This window comes from Leopardus geoffroyi, chromosome B4 (assembly GCF_018350155.1).
Source record: "Leopardus geoffroyi isolate Oge1 chromosome B4, O.geoffroyi_Oge1_pat1.0, whole genome shotgun sequence".
NCBI lineage: Eukaryota > Metazoa > Chordata > Mammalia > Carnivora > Felidae > Leopardus > Leopardus geoffroyi.
The window spans coordinates 16,534,964-16,556,713 of record NC_059341.1 but is presented as its reverse complement, the minus strand read 5'-3'; the positions used below and the strand labels follow the sequence as shown (position 1 = coordinate 16,556,713).

At 40.5% G+C, this 21,750-nt stretch overlaps 1 protein-coding gene across 1 annotated transcript in view; it reads right to left on the bottom strand.

Moving 5' to 3' along the window:
- The window catches only part of MRC1 (mannose receptor C-type 1), a 105,561-nt gene that overhangs the window by 38,256 nt on the left and 45,555 nt on the right, over positions 1-21,750 (bottom strand). The window contains exons 8-11 of the mRNA XM_045462925.1: positions 20,615-20,772; positions 18,219-18,329; positions 3,907-4,022; positions 1,781-1,929 (exon numbers count right to left, since the gene is read on the bottom strand). Coding sequence (XP_045318881.1) covers positions 1,781-1,929; positions 3,907-4,022; positions 18,219-18,329; positions 20,615-20,772 — 534 coding nt within the window. The remainder of the gene's footprint in view (positions 1-1,780; positions 1,930-3,906; positions 4,023-18,218; positions 18,330-20,614; positions 20,773-21,750) is intronic.

Below are 21,750 nucleotides of genomic sequence, written 5' to 3'. Positions count from 1 at the left end.
TTCATGGGTTTTTTTTTCTTTTTTTAAGAAAATGTTTGTAAGAGTCCCCTCCTCCGCCCCACAGGCCTGGGAGGTCTCTCAGGACAGAAATTCATCACACACTTCAAAGGGAGACACAAGTGAGCTAGAGATTTTCGTTATTCGTTGAATACTCAACTACCCTTGAACTTGCTTCCTTATCTCACAAGGCAAATATCACCACCTACTTTACAGAGTAGTGATGAGTGCCAGCTTTCAAGGATAAAAAAAGCATAGACAATGGGGACTATAATCAGCTTAATACTTTATAAATCTGTTTTACAGGTGTGATTATTTCCAAATAGTAATTCATTCAGAAAGAACTTTGAACATAGTAGGAGTCTTTGCTGGAGTGAGATGTCCTCTTATTGTTCTTTTAACGGACATTAAGCGTCTAGAGAGAAATCTCAAAGTTCTGGGGAGGCGCATCTTTTTCAAAACATTTTCTCTAAGATCTCTGATTCCCTATGGCTCTGATTTCATCCATTTTTATTCCCTAGGGACATTCCAGGATTAAGCTTTCAGAGCCCCACTGCTGAAGGAGCAACACGAGGAAAATTAAAGAGTAGGGCCTAGAAGTAAAAATTACCATTACCACTCCGACCGATACTTAACAACAACAACAATAACAAAAGTGTATAGTCAGCTCTTATTCTCCTGCCCAGTTAATTTAAAAATAAACTGAAATCGTTGGGGATCCTGGGTAGCTCAGTCAGTTAAGCATCTGAGTTCAGCTCAGGTCATGATCTCCCATTCGTGAGCTTGAGCCCCGCATCAGGCTCTGTGCTGACAGCTCGGAGCCTGGAGCCTGCTTCGGATTCTGTGTCTCCCTCTCTCTGCTCCTTCCCCCACTTGCACTCTCTCTCTCAAAAATAAATGAAGATTACAAAAAAAAAATTTTTTTTAATAAAAATAAACTGAAATCGTATTGTTTTCAGAACATTCAAGAACTCACCAAGAATCACACTATCCAAATTACTGTCCTATTTTCCTTATTTGTCAATAATTTGAGAATACAAATTAAAAGAACTTCTGAAGATCAGGACTTAGGAAGCCACGTAGTAAATCCAGGCGCTTGAGCGAACAGTCTTGCTTTAGCGTTTAGCCCAGATACAACAAAACATTTGCTCTGGAGGATGCGGCATTTCTGCGCGGTATCATGCCCCTGAAACATACTAATATTTCCACTCATCTCTGCAAGGCCAAATTTTAAATCTCTTTAATGTAGTTTTAAGTTTACAAACATAAGTTAACTGTCTGGAACGTCTGTGGTTATTTAGGATTTCATAAATATTTTTCAAACTGACCAATACCAGACAACTACTAGTTTTACTTCCCTGTTTTCTTAGACGACTGTGAACTAATTAGAAATTTTAGGGGTGCCTGGGTGGCTCAGTCAGTTAAGCGTCTGACTTCAGCTCAGGTCATGATCTCACAGTCAGTGAGTTCGAGCCCTGTGTCAGGCTCTGCGCCGACAACTCAGAGCCTGGAGCCTGTTTCAGATTCTGTGTCTCCCTCTCTCTCTGATCTCCCCTGTTCATGCTCTGTCTCTCTTGGTCTCAAAAATAAATAAATGTTAAAAAAAATTTTTTTTAACAAAATTTTAAGAAAGAAAGAAAAAGCAAAAGAGAATGAAATACAAAATGCCGCAAGCACAACTAATCTACGTAGTATATTTGGAAAGGTACACGGAGGGCTAATAGGCTTTGCCCAATGGACTTGTAGGGTGAATGAAATCCTCACCTCCAAGCAATGCTCATACCTGGCATATCTGAATTCCAGTGGGTGAACTGAACCTTTTCCTCAATGGTCCATTGAAAGGTGCCTTTGTTTTGTACATCTGAAAGTCCTGTCCAAAAATATCTTTCAGGCCTCAATCCAACCAAACTAGTTAGAAATGCTTGTTCATATCTTAAAAGAAAAAAATTAACTAAAATTTAGAAATGTGAATTTTTCCAAACAGCAACACGAAAAGCATGTCAATTACATGTGTGAGCTATGATTTAGTTGGTACTTCAAACATATTGTGTTTTAAGTTATATGCCATTTAAATTATGCAAATTTCTACTAAGGAAATGAGGGGGGACTATCATGGAGCTGAGTGAATAAAATCAAATATACTCAAATCATTTCTGTCCACTCCTCACCAGCCCCTCGGCCCCTCCTCAAAATCTAAGAGAATTCTGCAAAGGCAAAGGAGAAAACTATAGCATTCTCAGATACACTGTTTAAAAAAGTAGTCCACTTTCCAACTATTTCAAATGCCCGACACAGTTCTTGGGTAAGTAAATCCCGAGGTCGTAACGTTATCAAAGATGATACAGACAGAAAAATCCGTGTGGATTACCCCTCAAATTTTATTCTCTTCCCTCAGGTCTGAAACAGAAGAGAAAATTATTGAGGAATACAGAGAAGCAGAGATTCGATCTGTAGAAAGAAGTAGGAGAAGAATCACAATTTCCAAAGGTTTTCTTTGGATCTCATCTCTTTGGCATCATCTAATGACCCAATTTGGTTCGTAAAGCAACCAAAGTTGATCTTAACAGATAAAACATTAAATAATGAGCCAGCCATGTAGGCAAAAATTTTTCTTCGGAGCAAAAGAGAAGTGAAAAAAGTGGTGTTCACAGTTTCCTGGATAACGGAATGTTTACTTCTCACAATTGAATAATTTCATTCTCACAACTGTACAAAGAAAAAATGTTTAAAGTCCTAAACCCAATTTCTCCCAAAAGTCTAGAAACAAAATTTAAGCACAGAGTTACCGAGCTCCCGAATAGAAATATAGACAATACAAAGGAAAACAAACCTAAAATATAGGGAAATTTCTACTCCAATAAACCAAAAGATCAATAAACCAACTCATCAATTGGTTAGTCAGGATCAATGTGCACTCAGTGAAGATCAGAACAGTAGCATTCTTTACCTTTTATCAGGTGTGCCTTAAGAAGCAATGAATAAAACTTACTGTATTAAAACTATGTCTTGACCTTTTTACAACAAATCAAATGCATATTTTTAAATTTCGTGGGGCGCCCGAGTGGCTCAGTCGGTTGAGCGTCCCACTTCGGCTCAGGTCATGACCTTACGGTTTGTGAGTTCGAGCCCTGCATCAGGCACTGTGCTGACAGCTCGGAGCCTGGAGCCTGCTTCAGATTCTGTGTCTCCCCCTCTCTCTACCCCTCCTCCTCTCATGCTCTGTTTCTCCCTCTTTCCCTCTCAAAAATAAGTAAACATTAAAAGAAAATTCTTTAAGTTTCTTCTGTGTCTAATCCAGTGCTTTGTGAAGATTAAGGGAAAAATAAATAAAAACTAAAACCTCAAAGATGTTTGGGACTCTAGAGGTCAAAAGTTATATAAAACCCTCTACATTCATGTGATTTTTCTGGACCTATTGGTCTAGCAAAACTAGCAAAGAAAAGAAAAGAAAATGAACAGAAGAATGTAAAGGAATAATAAAATATTCAGTGAATCTCTCTACCCTTTTTTGGGCGGAGACAGTGGTAAAGATAGAAAGTGGCATTTTGAACCAATAAATTTTACTTTTTCTGCTTTAAAAAAATACTAGATCAGAAAAAAAGTTAGGCCCATAAACTATGTTTGCTAGAACATTACTTTTCTGAAATGAAATTATATGATTCATATAATAACATAATGAACGTTTGTTACTGAATATTGCTTTCAAGTTCTAAAAGGAGCAAAATATTTTATAGCGCTTACAATGAAGAATCCAAATTAGGATATGATTTTCAATGCTACTCCTTCTGCAAATCATACCTCAAGATCATATGTAATTTACAGAAATTTAGAGCATGGTGATACTTAGGCTTCTGTGAAACCATTTCATTATTTGACATGCATTAAAATAGAATTAAAATAGTTGCATACCTGTCTTCAACAGTTGTTAAGTAAGCCTTCTCATTTACGCAGGTTTGGTTTGCTTCTGCAAATGTTGAAAGTGTGTGTCCAATCAAATAGCAGTAGAAGCCGTGTCTTTTCCAGCCCTATTAATGTTATCAAGCAGATTATCGTGGATATTTATTCAATAATATTATTTTAATAATTCCTCTATCATGAAATGTAAATTGCTAAGTAACAGAGGTATCTGAAGAACACAAATCTGAAAAGTTTGAAATGCAAGGACAATTACTCATGTGAGTAAGAAAACAGTAGAATGTTGTTTGTCATACGACAAATCAGGACACAAAACTGGGGACAGGGCATTCATTCTCTCGGTTTCTGATACCTCTTCTAACAACAGCGATGTGTGAAGTGCTCACTGGGGAAACGGAACAGAATGCCTAAGATTTCAGTATTAGAATGAGTAACCACAGGAAATAATTGGCAGAGTAGCAAGCTCATTTGCCCACTGACGTCAAAAGTAGATGATGACTATGAAACTGTATCATCTGGTCCTGGGAGAATACTTATCAAACTTCTGGCAGCACCATTTGGCATGGTTCCTCTCCCATCCTTAAAACACACAGAAATGCTACATAAAAGCATTACAATAGAGGCACCCGGGTGGCTCAGTGGGTTAAGCGTCCCAACTCTTGATTTGGGCTCAGGTCGCAATCTCACGGTTTGTGAGATTGAGCCCCGCTTCCAGCTCTGTGCTGACAGCATGGAGCCTGCGTGGGATTCTCTCTCTCTCTCTCTCTCTCGCTCTCGCTCTCGCTCTCGCTCTCTCTCCCCCACCCTGTGCCTCTCTCAAAAATAAATAAATAAACTTAAAAGATAACAATAAAGAAAAAAATTCCATACTTGAGCTCAAGAGAAAGAAGAGGTTGTCTCCAGTTACCGAAAATACATCGAAAACTAAAACCTAGAATGGGAAATACTCAAGCTGAGACTGTAGTTGCCCCATTGTGCACGAACCTCAGATTATGGTACTAGGGCAGGGGTACTAATCTCCATACAAATGAGCATATCAGCTCACTTGAGGCAGGGGAATGGAACTGAAGTCCTTACATGAAGATAGTACCCACTAATGGGAGCCCCTCCGAAAAAGGAGAGCGAAAAACTCTACTCACAGAACCGAGAAATGACAGTTTCTTATCATCTGCCTGGGGTCCTAGGTGCAGGGAAAAAAGTTCTTCTGTTAAAAATAAATACCAATTCTGTGCCAGGGATGGGTGCTGGTCCCAACTTGATGCCATTCGCATTGTATTAGCACCCGCAGCCAAAAACATAAAATAAATGTCAGTCTACGAAAGGAGAGACTCCTAGATACTCAGAGAAGTCAAATGCAGAAACACACAATAGAAATATTTCTACAACACAGGTAATGTGAGGCTAAGACATTTGAGGCTTAGGTTGGGGATGGGACGGGGACTGGTTGAATCAAAAATTGCAAACCACGTGAGGCTCACATTCAAGGAAAGTCAGTGATTGCCTTTCTGGGAAAAAAACATAAAAATAAGCATGCTTCAGATGATTTAACAAAAGAAGACAAAAGAAGACAAAGGAAGAAGCAGAATCAATAATTAAAGAACAAAATGTTATCAACAAAGAACAAGAGGATGTGAACACACAACAGAATTTGTAGAAAAGAAAACCATGAAGTTAAAAACTCAATGGCCAAATAAAATATAGAAATGCAGTTTTGGAAAGATTAGTCAACGAATGAATGTAGCAGATTAATGAGCACATGAAAAGACATTTAAAGAACACGGACAGAAAACACAAAATAGAATGAGAAGGTTGAAAATCAAAGTAAGAAATGTTTCAGAATCACCAAATAAAATTAATGACTGATAATCTTCAAGATTTTAATTTTTTTTAATGTTTTTACTTATTTGTAAAGGAGAGACAGAGACAGAGCATGAGTGGGGGAGGAGCAGAGAGAGAGAGGAAGACACAGAATCTGAAACAGGCTCCAGGCTCTAAGCTTTCAGCACAGAGCCCAATGCAGGGCTCCAACCCACAAACTGTAGATCATGACCTGAGCTGAAGCAGGATGCTCAACGGACTAAGCCACCCAGGCGCCCCATATAATTAAAAAAATTTTTTAACATTTATTCACTTTTGAGAGACAGAGAGAGACAGAACGTGAGCGGTGGAGGGGCTGAGAGAGAGGGAGACACCGAATCCAAAGGAGACTCCAGGCTCTGAGCTGTCAGCACAGAGCCTGACGCGGGGCTCGAGCCCACGAACCGCGAGATCATGACCAGAGCCAAAGTCGGACGCTCAACCACTGAGCCACCCAGGTGCCCCAATAATTTTCAAGATTTAAAAAGAAAGATACAGGGGCGCCTGGGTGGCGCAGTCGGTTAAGCGTCCGACTTCAGCCAGGTCACGATCTCGCGGTCTGAGTTTGAGCCCCGCGTCGGGCTCTGGGCTGATGGCTCAGAGCCTGGAGCCTGTTTCTGATTATGTGTCTCCCTCTCTCTCTGCACCTCCCCCGTTCATGCTCTGTCTCTCTCTGTCCCAAAAATAAATAAACGTTGAAAAAAAAAAAAAAAAAGAAAGATACATTCTGAAAATGAAGAAGCACACTGAGTACCAAAGAGAAGAAAATTAATCCAAAGCTCAACATATTGTACTAAAAGCCTACAGAATGGCAAAGACAATGAGTAGATCTTAAACTCAATCAGAGAGAGGGGAAGATGGCGGCGTAGGAGGACACTGGGCTCACCGCGCGTCCTGCTGATCACTTAGATTCCACCTACACCTGCCTAAATAACCCAGAAAACCGCCAGAAGACTAGCAGAACAGAGTCTCCAGAGCCAAGCGAAGACGAGAGGCCCACGGAAGAGGGTAGGAAGGGCGGCGAGGCGGTGAGCGCTCCACGGACTGGCGGGAGGGATCCGGGGCGGAGGGGCGGCTCGCCGGCCAAGCAGAGCCCCCGAGTCTAGCTGGCAAAAGCGGAGGGACCGGACGGACGGAGTGTGTTCCGACAGCAAGCGCGACTTAGTGTCTGGGAGGTCATAAGTTAACAGCTCTGCTCAGAAAGCGGGAAGGCTGGAGGACAAAGGGAGGGAGAGCTGCTGAGCCCCCGGACGACAGAGCTCAGTTTGGTGGGGAACAAAGGCGCTCACCAGCGCCATCTCCCCCGCCCATCCCCCAGCCAAAATCCCAAAGAGAACCAGTTCCTGCCAGGGAACTTCCTCGCTCCGCGCAAACACCCAACTCTGGGCTTCTGCGGAGGAGCCAAACCTCCGGCAGCGGATCTGACTCCCTCCCGCTGCCACAGGGCCCCTCCTGAAGTGGATCACCTAAGGAGAAGCGAGCTAAGCCTGCCCCTCCTGCCCCCGTGCACCTTGCCTACCCACCCCAGCTAATACACCAGATCCCCAGCATCACAAGCCTGGCAGTGTGCAAGTAGCCCAGACAGCCACGCCACCCCACAGTGAATCCCGCCCCTGGGAGAGGGGAAGAGAAGGCACACACCAGTCTGACTGTGGCCCCAGCGGTGGGCCGGGGGCAGACATCAGGTCTGACTGCGACTCCGCCCACCAACTCCAGTTATACACCACAGTACAGGGGAAGTGCCCTGCAGGTCCTCACCACGCCAGGGACTATCCAAAATGACCAAGCGGAAGAATTCCCCTCAGAAGAATCTCCAGGAAATAACAACAGCTAATGAGCTGATCAAAAAGGATTTAAATAATATAACAGAAAGTGAATTTAGAATAATAGTCATAAAATTAATCGCTGGGCTTGAAAACAGTATAGAGGACAGCAGAGAATCTCTTGCTACAGAGATCAAGGGACTAAGGAACAGTCACGAGGAGCTGAAAAGCGCTTTAAATGAAATGCAAAACAAAATGGAAATGACGACGGCTCGGATTGAAGAGGCAGAGGAGAGAATAGGTGAACTAGAAGATAAAGTTATGGAAAAAGGAAGCTGAGAGAAAGAGAGATAAAAAAAATCCAGGAGTATGAGGGGAAAATTAGAGAACTAAGTGATACACTAAAAAGAAATAATATACGCATAATTGGTATCCCAGAGGAGGAAGAGAGACGGAAAGGTGCTGAAGGGGTACTTGAAGAAATTATAGCTGAGAACTTCCCTGAACTGGGGAAGGAAAAAGGCATGGAAATCCAAGAGGCACAGAGAACTCCCTCCAGACGGAACTTGAATCGATCTTCTGCACAACATATCATAGTGAAACTGGCAAAATACAAGGATAAAGAGAAAATTCTGAAAGCAGCAAGGGATAAACATGCCCTCACATATAAAGGGAGACCTATAAGACTCGTGACTGATCTCTCTTTTGAAACTTGGCAGGCCAGAAAGCATTGGCACGAGATCTTCAGTGTGCTAAACAGAAAAAATATGCAGCCGAGAATCCTTTATCCAGCAAGTCTGTCATTTAGAATAGAAGGAGAGATAAAGGTCTTCCCAAACAAACAAAAACTGAAGGAATTTGTCACCACTAAACCAGCCCTACAAGAGATCCTAAGGGGGACCCTGTGAGACAAAGTACCAGAGACATCACTACAAGCATAAAACATACAGACATCACGACTCTAAACCCGTATCTTTCTATAATAACACTGAATGTAAATGGTTTAAATGCGCCAACCAAAAGACATAGGGTATCAGAATGGATAAAAAAACAAGACCCATCTATTTGCTGTCTACAAGAGACTCATTTTAGACCTGAGGACACCTTTAGATTGAGAGTGAGGGGATGGAGAACTATTTATCATGCTACTGGAGGCCAAAAGAAAGCTGGAGTAGCCATACTTATATCAGACAAACTAGACTTTCAATTAAAGGCTGTAACAAGGGGCGCCTGGGTGGCGCAGTCAGTTAAGCGTCCGACTTCAGCCAGGTCACGATCTCGCGGTTTGTGAGTTCAAGCCCCGCGTCAGGCTCTGGGCTGATGGCTCAGAGCCTGGAGCCTGTTTCCGATTCTGTGTCTCCCTCTCTCTCTGCCCCTCCCCCGTTCATGCTCTGTCTCTCTCTGTCCCAAAAATAAATAAACGTTGAAAAAAAAATTAAAAAAAAATAAATAAATAAAGGCTGTAACAAGAGATGAAGAAGGGCATTATATAATAATTACAGGGTCTATCCATCAGGAAGAGCTAAAAATTATAAATGTCTATGCACTGAATACAGGAGCCCCAAATATATAAAACAATTACTCATAAACATATGCAACCTTATTGATAAGAATGTGGTAATTGCAGGGGACTTTAACACCCCACTTACAGAAATGGATAGATCATCTAGACACACGGTCAATAAAGAAACAAGGGCCCTGAATGATACTTTGGATCAGATGGACTTGACAGATATATTTAGAACTCTGCATCCCAAAGCAACAGAATATACTTTCTTCTTGAGTGCACATGGAACATTCTCCAAGATAGATCATATACTGGGTCACAAAACAGCCCTTCATAAGTTTACAAGAATTGAAATTATACCATGCATACTTTCAGACCACAATGCTATGAAGCTTGAAATCAACCACAGGAAAAAGTCTGGAAAACCTCCAAAAGCATGGAGGTTAAAGAACACCCTACTAAAGAATGAATGGGTCAACCAGGCAATTAGAGAAGAAATCAAAAAATATATGGAAACAAACGAAAATGAAAATACAACAATCCAAACGCTTTGGGACGCAGCGAAGGCAGTCCTGAGAGGAAAATACATTGCAATCCAGGCCTATCTCAAGAAACAAGAAAAATCCCAAATACAAAATCTAACAGCACACCTAAAGGAACTAGAAGCAGAACAGCAAAGGCAGCCTAAACCCAGCAGAAGAAGAGAAATAATAAAGATCAGAGCAGAAATAAACAATATAGAATCTAAAAAAACTGTAGAGCAGATCAACGAAACCAAGAGTTGGTTTTTTGAAAAAATAAACAAAATTGACAAACCTCTAGCCAGGCTTCTCAAAAAGAAAAGGGAGATGACCCAAATAGATAAAATCATGAATGAAAATGGAATTATTACAACCAATCCCTCAGAGATACAAACAATTATCAGGGAATACTATGAAAAATTATATGCCAACAAATTGGACAACCTGGAAGAAATGGACAAATTCCTGAACACCCACACTCTTCCAAAACTCAATCAGGAGGAAATAGAAAGCTTGAACAGACCCATAACCAGCGAAGAAATTGAATCGGTTATCAAAAATCTCCCAACAAATAAGAGTCCAGGACCAGATGGCTTCCCAGGGGAGTTCTACCAGACGTTTAAAGCAGAGATAATACCTATCCTTCTCAAGCTATTCCAAGAAATAGAAAGGGAAGGAAAACTTCCAGACTCATTCTATGAAGCCAGTATTACTTTGATTCCTAAACCAGACAGAGACCCAGTAAAAAAAGAGAACTACAGGCCAATATCCCTGATGAATATGGATGCAAAAATTCTCAATAAGATACTAGCAAATCGAATTCAACGGCATATAAAAAGAATTATTCACCATGATCAAGTGGGATTCATTCCTGGGATGCAGGGCTGGTTCAACATTCGCAAATCCATCAACATGATACATCACATTAACAAAAAAAAAAGAGAAGAACCATATGATCCTGTCAATCGATGCAGAAAAGGCCTTTGACAAAATCCAGCACCCTTTCTTAATAAAAACCGTTGAGAAAGTCGGGATAGAAGGAACATACTTAAAGATCATAAAAGCCATTTATGAAAAGCCCACAGCTAACATCATCCTCAACGGGGAAAAACTGAGAGCTTTTTCCCTGAGATCAGGAACACGACAGGGATGCCCACTCTCACCACTGTTGTTTAACATAGTGCTGGAAGTTCCAGCATCAGCAATCAGACAACAAAAGGAAATCAAAGGCATCAAAATTGGCAAAGATGAAGTCAAGCTTTCGCTTTTTGCAGATGACATGATATTATACATGGAAAATCCGATAGACTCTACCAAAAGTCTGCTAGAACTGATACATGAATTCAGCAAAGTCGTAGGATACAAAATCAATGTACAGAAATCAGTTGCATTCTTATACACTAACAATGAAGCAACAGAAAGACAAATAAAGAAACTGATCCCATTCACAATTGCACCAAGAAGCATAAAATACCTAGGAATAAATCTAACCAAAGATGTAAAAGATCTGTATGCTGAAAACTATAGAAAGCTTATGAAGGTAATTGAAGAAGATTTAAAGAAATGGAAAGACATTCCCTGCTCATGGATTGGAAGAATAAATATTGTCAAAATGTCAATACTACCCAAAGCTATCTACACATTCAATGCAATCCCAATCAAAATTGCACCAGCATTCTTCTCGAAACTAGAACAAGCAATCCTAAAATTCATATGGAACCACAAAAGGCCCCGAATAGCCAAAGTAATTTTGAGGAAGAAGACCAAAGCAGGAGGCATCACAATCCCAGACTTTAGCCTCTACTACAAAGCTGTCATCATCAAGACAGCATGGTATTGGCACAAAAACAGACACATAGACCAATGGAATAGAATAGACACCCCAGAACTAGACCCACAAACGTATGGCCAACTCATCTTTGATAAAGCAGGAAAGAACACCCAATGGAAAAAAGACAGTCTCTTTAACAAATGGTGCTGGGAGAACTGGACAGCAACATGCAGAAGGTTGAAACTAGACCACTTTCTCACACCATTCACAAAAATAAACTCAAAATGGATAAAGGACCTGAATGTGAGACAGGAAACCATCAAAACCTTAGAGGAGAAAGCAGGAAAAGACCTCTCTGCCCTCAGCCGTAGCAATCTCTTACTCGACACATCCCCAAAGGCAAGGGAATTAAAAGCAAAAGTGAATTACTGGGACCTTATGAAGATAAAAAGCTTCTGCACAGCAAAGGAAACAACCAACAAAACTAAAAGACAACCAACGGAATGGGAAAAGATATTTGCAAATGACATATCGGACAAAGGGCTAGTATCCAAAATCTATAAAGAGCGCACCAAACTCCACACCCGAAAAACAAATAATCCAGTGAAGAAATGGGCAGAAAACATGAATAGACACTTCTCTAAAGAAGACATCTGGATGGCCAACAGGCACATGAAAAGATGCTCAACGTCGCTCCTTATCAGGGAAATACAAATCAAAACCACACTCAGATATCACCTCACGCCAGTCAGAGTGGCCAAAATGAACAAATCAGGAGACTATAGATGCTGGAGAGGATGTGGAGAAACGGGAACCCTCTTGCACTGTTGGTGGGAATGCAAATTGGTGCAGCCACTCTGGAAAACAGTGTGGAGGTTCCTCAAAAAATTAAAAATAAACCTACCCTATGACGCAGCAATAGCACTGCTAGGAATTTACCCAAGGGATACAGGAGTACTGATGCATAGGGGCACTTGTACCCCAATGTTTACAGCAGCACTCTCAACAATAGCCAAATTATGGAAAGAGCCTAAATGTCCATCAACTGATGAATGGATAAAGAAATTGTGGTTTATATACACAATGGAATACTACGTGGCAATGAGAAAAAATGAAATATGGCCTTTTGTAGCAACGTGGATAGAACTGGAGAGTGTGATGCTAAGTGAAATAAGCCATACAGAGAAAGACAGATACCATATGGTTTCACTCTTATGTGGATCCTGAGAAACGTAACAGAAACCCATGGGGGAGGGGAAGGAAAAAAAAACACAAAAAAAGAGGTTAGAGTGGGAGAGAGCCAAAGCATAAGAGACTGTTAAAAACTGAGAACAAACTGAGGGTAGATGGGGGAGTGGGAGGGAGGGGAGGGTGGGTGATGGGTATTGAGGAGGGCACCTGTTGGGATGAGCACTGGGTGTTGTATGGAAACCAATTTGACAATAAATTTCCTATATTAAAAAAAAAAATAAATAAATAAATAAAATAAAAAAAAATAAACTCAATCAGAGAGAAAATACAAGTAGCCACTTTTTAAAAAGAAGAGTTAGGGACGTGTGGGTGGCTGAGTCGGTTAAGCATCCCAGCTCTTGGGGCGCATGGATAGCTCAGTTGGTTAAGTGTCTGACTTTCAGTTTCCGCTCAGGTCATAATCTCACTGTTCTGTGAGTTCAATCCCCACATCAGGCTCCTCACTGACAGTGCAGAGCCTGCTTGAGATTCTCTGTCTCTCTCCTGCTCACACTTCTCTGTCTTTCTCAAAAATAAGTAAATAAACATTAGAAAAATTTTTTTTAAAAAGCATCCCAACTCTTGATTTTTGCTCAGGTCATTATCTCACTGTTCATGAGTTCCGGCCCCATGTTGGGCTCTGTGCTGACAGTGTGGAGCCTGCTTGGAGTTCTCTCTCTCTCTCCCTCTCTCTCTGCCCCACCTCCTTCACTCTGTCTCTCTCTAAAATAAATAAGTAAACTTTTTTTTTAAAGTACGGGTGCCTGGGTGGCTCAGTCGGTTAAGGGTCCGACTTCAGTTCAGGTCATGATCTTGCAGTTCGTGGGTTCGAACCCCTCACTGGGCTTTGTGCTGACAGATGGGATCTTGGAGCCTGCTTCAAATTCCATGTCTCCCTCTCTCTCTGCTCCTCCCCCACTTGTGTTCTGTCTGTCTGTCTCTCTCAAAACTGAATAAACATTAACAATTTTTTTTAAAAGAAGGATAAAAAGAAGAATTAGTCTAATAACAGGGGAATTCCGATGGCAAAAATAAAGGTCAGGAGAAAACGAAACAATATGTACACAGCACTGAGGCACCTGAGCGGTTCAGTCAGTTAAGCATTTGACTCTTGATCTCAGCTCAGGTCACGAGTTCCAACCCTATGTTGGGCTCCATGCTGGGTGTGAAGTCTACTTTAAAATATATCGTATCACACACACACACACACGCACACACACACACACGCGCACATACATACAGACAGCATTTTAAAACAACCTACCTAAATTATTACGCAGGGTAAGGGTGGATCAAGACATTTTCAGATAAGGACAGAGAGTTTTCCACTCCGAAATCACCAGTGAAGGAATCGCTAAAAGTTTTACTTTGTCAAGGAAGAATTTTAAATCAGGAGGAATAAGAGAGCTGAAAGTCTACACTGAGCAAAGGAACCAATAAATGTGTGTGTGAATCCAGGTCTAAATGCCTGCGCAAACAGCAAAGATAACTAATTGCAGGTGGGACGTTAACGAATGGGAAATTAACGAGATGTGTGGTTTAAGCAAAATAAGTCAGTGGGAGAAAGATCAGTATCCTATGACTTCGCTCATACGTGGAACTTAAGAAACAAAACAGATGAACATAGGGCAAAGGAAGGGAAAATAAGGTCAAAACAGGGAGGGAGGCAAACCATAAGAGATTCTTAAATACAGAGAAGAAACTGAGGCTTGCTGGAGGGGAGGTGGGGGGAGAGGCTACATGGATGATGGGCATTAAGGAAGGCACTTGTTGGGATGAGCACTGGGTGTTATATGTAGGGGATGAATCACTAAATTCTACTCCTGAAACCATTATTGCACTGTATGTTAACTGACTTAGATTGAAATAAAATTAAAAAAAAATACTCTAAAAAAATAATCATAAAATAAAATTAGAGATAGACTTTAAAAATAGAGGTTTATCAGTATTACATATTTAATTCTTACAAGAATCCTGTGAGATAAATAAGCCTTAATGTCCCTGTTTGAAACAAAACAAAACCAAAAAACGGAAGATGTGCAGTTTAGTTAATATATTGTACCATGTAATTACCTAGCTGTGATACTATAGGCCTCACATGAGAAGTTCTCACCAAAGGTGGGGGAGTGAATGGCACAGGGGAATTCTCTGCACTCTCTTTCTCAATTTTTTGACAGTCTAACATGATTTCCAAGTTAAAAAAAAATGTTTTAATGTTTATGTGGAATAATAAACTTCATTTTGTTCAGGAAGCAGAGAGATGTTGATTAACTTCAAGTCAGACATGCATGTTAAAAACATAAGGTTAACTACTGAAAAAAAAAAAAAAAAAGAAATAGAATCATTCCCAAACCTGTAGAGGAGGAAAATGGGATAAAAATATTCCAGAGAACTAGTGGAATGCAGGAAAAGACAAACAAGATAGAAAGAAAACAGAACAGTAAATGAAATACAGCTCAAAATGGTAAAACAAATACAAATATATAAATGTGCAAAAAAAAATCTACACTCACATTTGCCAGTAAAAAGCCAAGAGTTCCTCAAATGAGATAAAAAATAAAAATGCAGATATATTTTTACAAGAGCCATTCGATGACATAGAACTATTAAAAGCTAACAGGAATTTCTAGGGAAATGCCAAGCAAAAGATAGCTTCTGTGGCAATTAATTTAAAATTGACTTTCTGGTCAAAAAAGGATTAGTATGAATAAGGAAAATAATTACACTATCAAGGACTGACGCATCAGGAAGATATAATGCAGTTCAAAGCACATAAAACAAACATTGACAGAACTGTAAAGAGAATATTTCGTCAAGGAGACAAAATACTAGGAATGCAGAACATCCGAATTATACAAATTGTTAAAGTTTATCTAGTCACCATATAAAGATCCCTGAACCGAACAATCAAAGATCATTCTGTTCAAGCACACACTGAATATTTACAAAATCTGACTATTAACTAGACCATAAAGAAAGTCTCGGCAAGTAACAACAACCAAAACTGTATATAATCACAATGCAGTGAAATTAAAATCAATAGTTTCTAATTATTGAGAAACTAAAAATCAAACAAAATCCCCATCACAACCACCAAAACCACACACTCTCTCTCTCTCCTCTCTCTCTCTCTTCTAAATAATTCGAGGATAAAATAAATCTTAATGGAAATAAAAAATATTTGGAAGTGAATCATAATGAAAGCACTAGATAACAAAACTTGGTTTAGTTGGTCCACAGTTTTAAATTCACCTTTTATTTCTGCAAATATTTAAACACACATTCATAGTCGGTTAAGCACCTGACTCTTGATTTTGGCTCAGGTTATGATCTCATGGTTCATGGGAGGAAGTCCCGTGTCAGCACGGAGCCTGCTTGGGATTCTCTCTCCTTCTCTCTGCCCCTGCCCCCACCCCTGTCTGTCTGTCTCTCTCTCTCGCTCTCAAAATAAATAAATACACATTAAAAGAAAAACACATTCACTGGAATGTTATGTTCATTAATTCCACCCTCTAAAGCACCCAGTAGTAGATTTTATAATTTTGGGTTTCAAACTCATCTGAGAGATTCCTCGTCAGCCTGGAAAAGGGAACTTCTGTGTACAGAGTCTTCACATTTGCCTCTGTCCGACATCCAGGAATATCAGCGACTCAGGACCACTTTGCACTAGATTTCCCACAAAGGTAGCAACAAAGTGAAAAATGAACCTGAAATCAGGCCTGTGGTTTTGAATTCTCCAAAAGATCACGTCATCGTGTGCCCAGGCCCAGACCAAAAAAGAAATAAAAAAAAATTTTAAGTCTTGTTATCTTTCTTTACCGGTGAGTGGATTTTTTTTCCTAGTCTTCCTAGCTCTCTGAAGAAGTCATGCCTACAGCAGGTATTTTTAAACTGGCCAAATTATTTAACGTCTCTGGGCTTTAGTTTTCCCTTCTAATTAGGAGCATAGCATTTATCCTTTAAGGTCATTGGTGGCATAATAACCACACTCAACAAACAAACACTTGTGGATATTTTTTTTAATATTTCGTATTACTACCCTAATGATTAAATTGGATTTTATCACATGTAGATATGACAATGACTGGGCTATGTATATGTATACATATATACATACATAAACTGTATATATATGTTACATATATATATACATACATATACATACATATATATACATATATATACACATATATATACATATATATACATACATATATGTATACTTATATAAACTTTAATTGTATAGAAGTCATAAAATTTGAGGACTATTTATTATTTCTAGAAAATTACAATAATACACACATAAACACATATGCATATGATTAGGCAAAGGATACATAAGTGCATTGGTAGAAAAACCAGTGGTCTAAGTGTAGAGACCTGGGGTCAGGATGCTGGGGTTCTAGCCTTGCTTCGGTACCCTAAGAAAGTCCAAGCTTCTCTGGGCTGAATTTCCAGAACGTAAAAATTAAAGGGAGGATTTTGATCATCACAAAAATCCTTGATGTCTCTAATAGTCTCTGATTTTCTGTATCTGCTCAATGTTTCTTTTTTCTTAAATTTGTTAACGTTTATTTACTTTTGAGAGCAGAGAGGAAAGACACAGAATCTGATGTAGGTTCCAGGCTCTGAGCTGTCAGCACAGAGCCCAACACGGGGCTCGAACTCACCAATGATGAGATCGTGACCCGAGCCCAAATCAGACGATTTACTGACTGAGCCACCCAGGCGCCCCTGCTCAATGTTTCCTTCTAGTGTATTTGGACAGTACTGAATTGTGTTTCATGAACTCTCAGCTTTCTGGTGTTTGTTACAAGACGATCTGATCACAACATGACATGCTTGGAAAGAAAATTGGTTTCTACTTTATTTTTATCCAAGAGAAGTGAGAAAGGAAGAAAAGAGGAAGACGAGCAATTCAGCAGTTAAACAGGAAAATGAGAACCCAACACCCTGTCTTCTGTAGTTTCTTTATGCGTTTAGAAACTGTTTCACAGAGGCCATTTGCTTCAACCTCAAAGACCTAGAAGAGTTACAGGGAGGTAGAATGCCAAGTGAGATACAGGCGAGGGCGATGGGCAGTAAGATGGTGAAGCTTTATCCCCTTTAACTGATGGCTGACGGCTACTACCAGCTCGTCGGATCTCTCCCCTCCCAATGCAGCCATCTACTGCAAAGCATCCCCGTCAGACGTAGCCTTCTCAAAAATATTATAAATGGAGAAAAATGACAGGAGAGTTGGCTATCTGAAATTCATGGTTATCTTCTGGAAATGTTCCTACCACCTGTGGGATCATCGACCACCAATAATACCTCAGTGACCCTTCTTTCCAGGACCATAACCCATCTGACTCTCATTACCCTCACGAGGTTCCACGGGTGTGTGGTTTTATTCTCTGTTCTAGCTCCCCCATTTGGGGTGGGAGAATTCCCCCCGACGTTCTGAATCACATGCACCCATATTCGCTGTAGAGGGCACCTGAAGAAGACTTCAGGGAGAACAAATACCAAATACTACCAACAAACAGTTGAACATTTAAAAAGTTAGAACATCTGACTACCTATGACAATGATACAACACTTTCCCAGGCAAAAGTAAAGCAAGATATCACAGAATATTTGCTGGTCTGAAATGATTGCGTATGTTCTATACTCACTTTCCGGCAGCCGCTTTCTACTTCTACTGTTCCTGAAGGTTGGGTTTGAGATTTCATCTTACAGATGTAGTCAAGAGGCCGCTCACAAGCCCTATCCGCCCAGTACCCGTCCTACGGAAAGCAAAGAGAAAAAAAATGAATGATTGTCAGCTGTTTCACTCTGAGGCCATTTTCTTGTAATGGTGTCTCAGGAAAGGAAAACGAAGATTCGAGGTTCTTAAGAGAAAAATGGCATCTGTGAAAAGGAAAGGTGAATTGACATTTTATAAGTAAACAGCAAATTTGACTCTGGCTGCAAAGACGTGAAAAGCTATTGGGGCCCCAATATGTTTTGATACTATGGCTATCCATGCCACTGTGTAGAAGGATCTAGAGAGAAACTAAAAATGCTTGTAAGTCCCTAGGTGATTATACCAACAGAAGGCCTACATGCTGCCTCTCCCGTCAGCTGTTTTCAGGTTGACCAAGGACAGAGAAAGCCTTCCAGAAAAACTCCCTCACCCAACACACCAAACTTGAAAACACACCTTGAAACCAGTCATCTCTCCTCCCTTTTCCAATTTGTACTGAGGAGTGTCCTCCTGGGTCTACGACTCTGCCACCCAGCCTGCTTCAGATTCCACCTTCTCCCCCTTCCTCAACGACTGCACATCAAAATGACCTCTCCTCTCCTTCAGTCTCCTACAGACTCCTTCTGTATCGTCTGCCTCTGGTTCCTCATTTCTCACTCAGTTGCAACCCACTGCCATCTGGTCCTCAATCTTCAGCCAGAGTGACAGCTATACATTGAAAAGTTGGTTTAGGGGCGCCTGGGTGGCTCAGTCGGTTAAGCGTCCGACTTCAGCTCAGGTCACTATCTCGCGGTCTGTGAGTTCGAGCCCCGTGTCGGGCTCTGGGCTGATGGCTCAGAGCCTGGAGCCTGCTTCCGATTCTGTGTCTCCCTCTCTCTCTGCCCCTCCCCCGTTCATGCTGTGTCTCTCTCTGTCTCAAAAATAAACGTTAAAAAAAAAATTAAAAAAACAAAAAAGTTGGTTTAGCCACTCCTCAGCTAAGGCATGTTTTCTCAGTCTCAACACTCGCCAGCTTTCCTACCTGTCCGTCCACCTCTAACTGCATGCTTTCAGCTATACTGTCCTTCAGTTCTTTATAAGAAGGATGTTTTCTGGTTTCCTCTTCCCAGGACACACTTCTGCCTACCCTTTCAATAGTTTATACCTGCTCTTTTCTTTTTTTTTTTTTTTTTTCAACGTTTTTATTTTATTTTTTGGGACAGAGAGAGACAGAGCATGAACGGGGGAGGGGCAGAGAGAGAGGGAGACACAGAATCAGAAACAGGCTCCAGGCTCTGAGCCATCAGCCCAGAGCCTGACGCGGGGCTCGAACTCACGGACCGCGAGATCGTGACCTGGCTGAAGTCGGACGATTAACCGACTGCGCCACCCAGGCGCCCCGATACCTGTTCTTTTCTTAAGCTTTCAATTAATCACAATGAGGGGCACCTGGATGGTTCAGTTGGTTAAGCATCTGACTGCGGCTCGGGTCATGATCTCATAGTTCGTGAATTTGAGCCCCGCATGGGGCTCTATGTGACAGGTCACGGCCAGAAGCCTGCTTCGGATTCTCTGTCTCCCTCTCTGTCTGCCCCTCCCCTGCTCGGACTCTGTCTCTCTCTCTCTCAAAAGTAAATAAACATTAAAAAAAAACCAATTAATCACAACAAAAACAACCACAATGATGAAACAGCAGCTAATACTTATTGAACAACTGGTTTGGGGCAGTCACGGTACTTGTTATGCACATTAACCCATTCAATCCTTACACTCACTGTTAAGCTGGGTACAATTAGTATGCCCTTTTCATAAATGAGAAAATAAGCCAGGCATCCAGACCCAGCCTCTTAACCACCGTGTTCGTCATCCATTAATAAAAGATAACCTGATGATATTCTTCCGTCACTAAACTCCTATTTAGGCCATGGAAGCAATCTTTTCATATTTGACATCTCCACGTAACCTACAAGAGCAAACGTAGCTCTCCAGGTACAGACAGCAGACGGTGAAACCCAGAAGAGATCTAAGTGCATCTGCACAGAGCAACCAGTCAAAAGTTGAACCAAAGCTCTAATGCGATCACTCAAGTTGTACGTATTGCCATTTAGAACCCAGCACAGGAACAAGACGAATATGTTGGTTACTGGTTAATTTCATCCCTGCACCAAATGTTTCTGTCTGCTGCTTTTCTCTTCCCCTTGAAAATTTGACTTCGCCAAACAATAGAAACACAGATAGATCACCTAGACTAGAAGCAACCTAAACAATAATAATATGTAATAAGTGAGGCAGAACGGAACATACCCTGTGGCTTTTGCTAGGCATCAGCAAATAAAGTCGCCTTACCTTGCCTTTCATTACAACGCAATCTTCCTGCCTGTTGTTTTCATGGCTTGGTTCCCCCCGCAGCCATTTAGTAAATGTCACTGGGGTGCCATCGCTCCACTCAAAATACATTTGGATCTTGATGTCATTTAAGCCAATCCATAACTCATCATCTGGCTCTAAAGAGGAAGAAAAACACGAAATCAATGTACACATGTTTTCTTTCCTAAAATCGGGAGGTTATCGGGAAAGGAAGGCTCCCTGCTTTATTAACAAAAGTTCGACTCCCTTAAGATTATAACAGATAAAAGACCATTCTCTTGAGTGTTAATCTGACGTGTCAACTACACTTTATGTTGTCAATATTAGTTTCATTGAGCAACATATTCTTTACATTGTGAAGGCAACTGTATTCTTTTATTGCAAAAGTGTAACTTGTATCTCCTGGGAGTTGCTAAAATGAGGCTGAGGTTGGTCCGTCATTACCCCCTGTTTTGTGAAGCTACTCTTTTGTTATAAATAACTTTCCATACAAACTGTATTCATTGTGTTGGAAATATGACAGCTTACTTATACATTAATCTATTTGACTATCATTAAATCTCATGAATGTTTTAAAGTACTATTAAAAACCACTTCTAGTTTACTTACTATGTTATTATTAAGAACATTCCAGATATTAAAGCTTAATAACTGTACTAGGAGTGAGAAGATACATAAACGAAGGAGTTGAGCTGTCTCTCCCGACATTTAGGACTTATTTATTGGTCTATAAATATAAATGAATCTGTAATCATGTTCACCATAAAATACCAGACAAACTCAACTAAGTAACAAATAAACATTAAAACAAAAATAACCAGGTACAGATACAAAATGTCATCATTTTGTTTTAAAGTTCTATGAAGAACATTATTGACCTTATCTGTAGTTATAATTCCAAAAATATTACAACTAAAATGGAACAAAATGTAAGGCCTAAGTCTTCATGCCTAGAAACATACATTTGCAAATTAAAAAAAAATTAATGAATATCTAATTTATTCTATTGGAAATTTCATCATGAATGCTTGACTTCTGTCCTTTAAATGGCAAAAATAGGGGCATCTGGGTGGCTCAGTCGGTTAAGCGGCTGACTTCGGCTCGGGTCATGATCT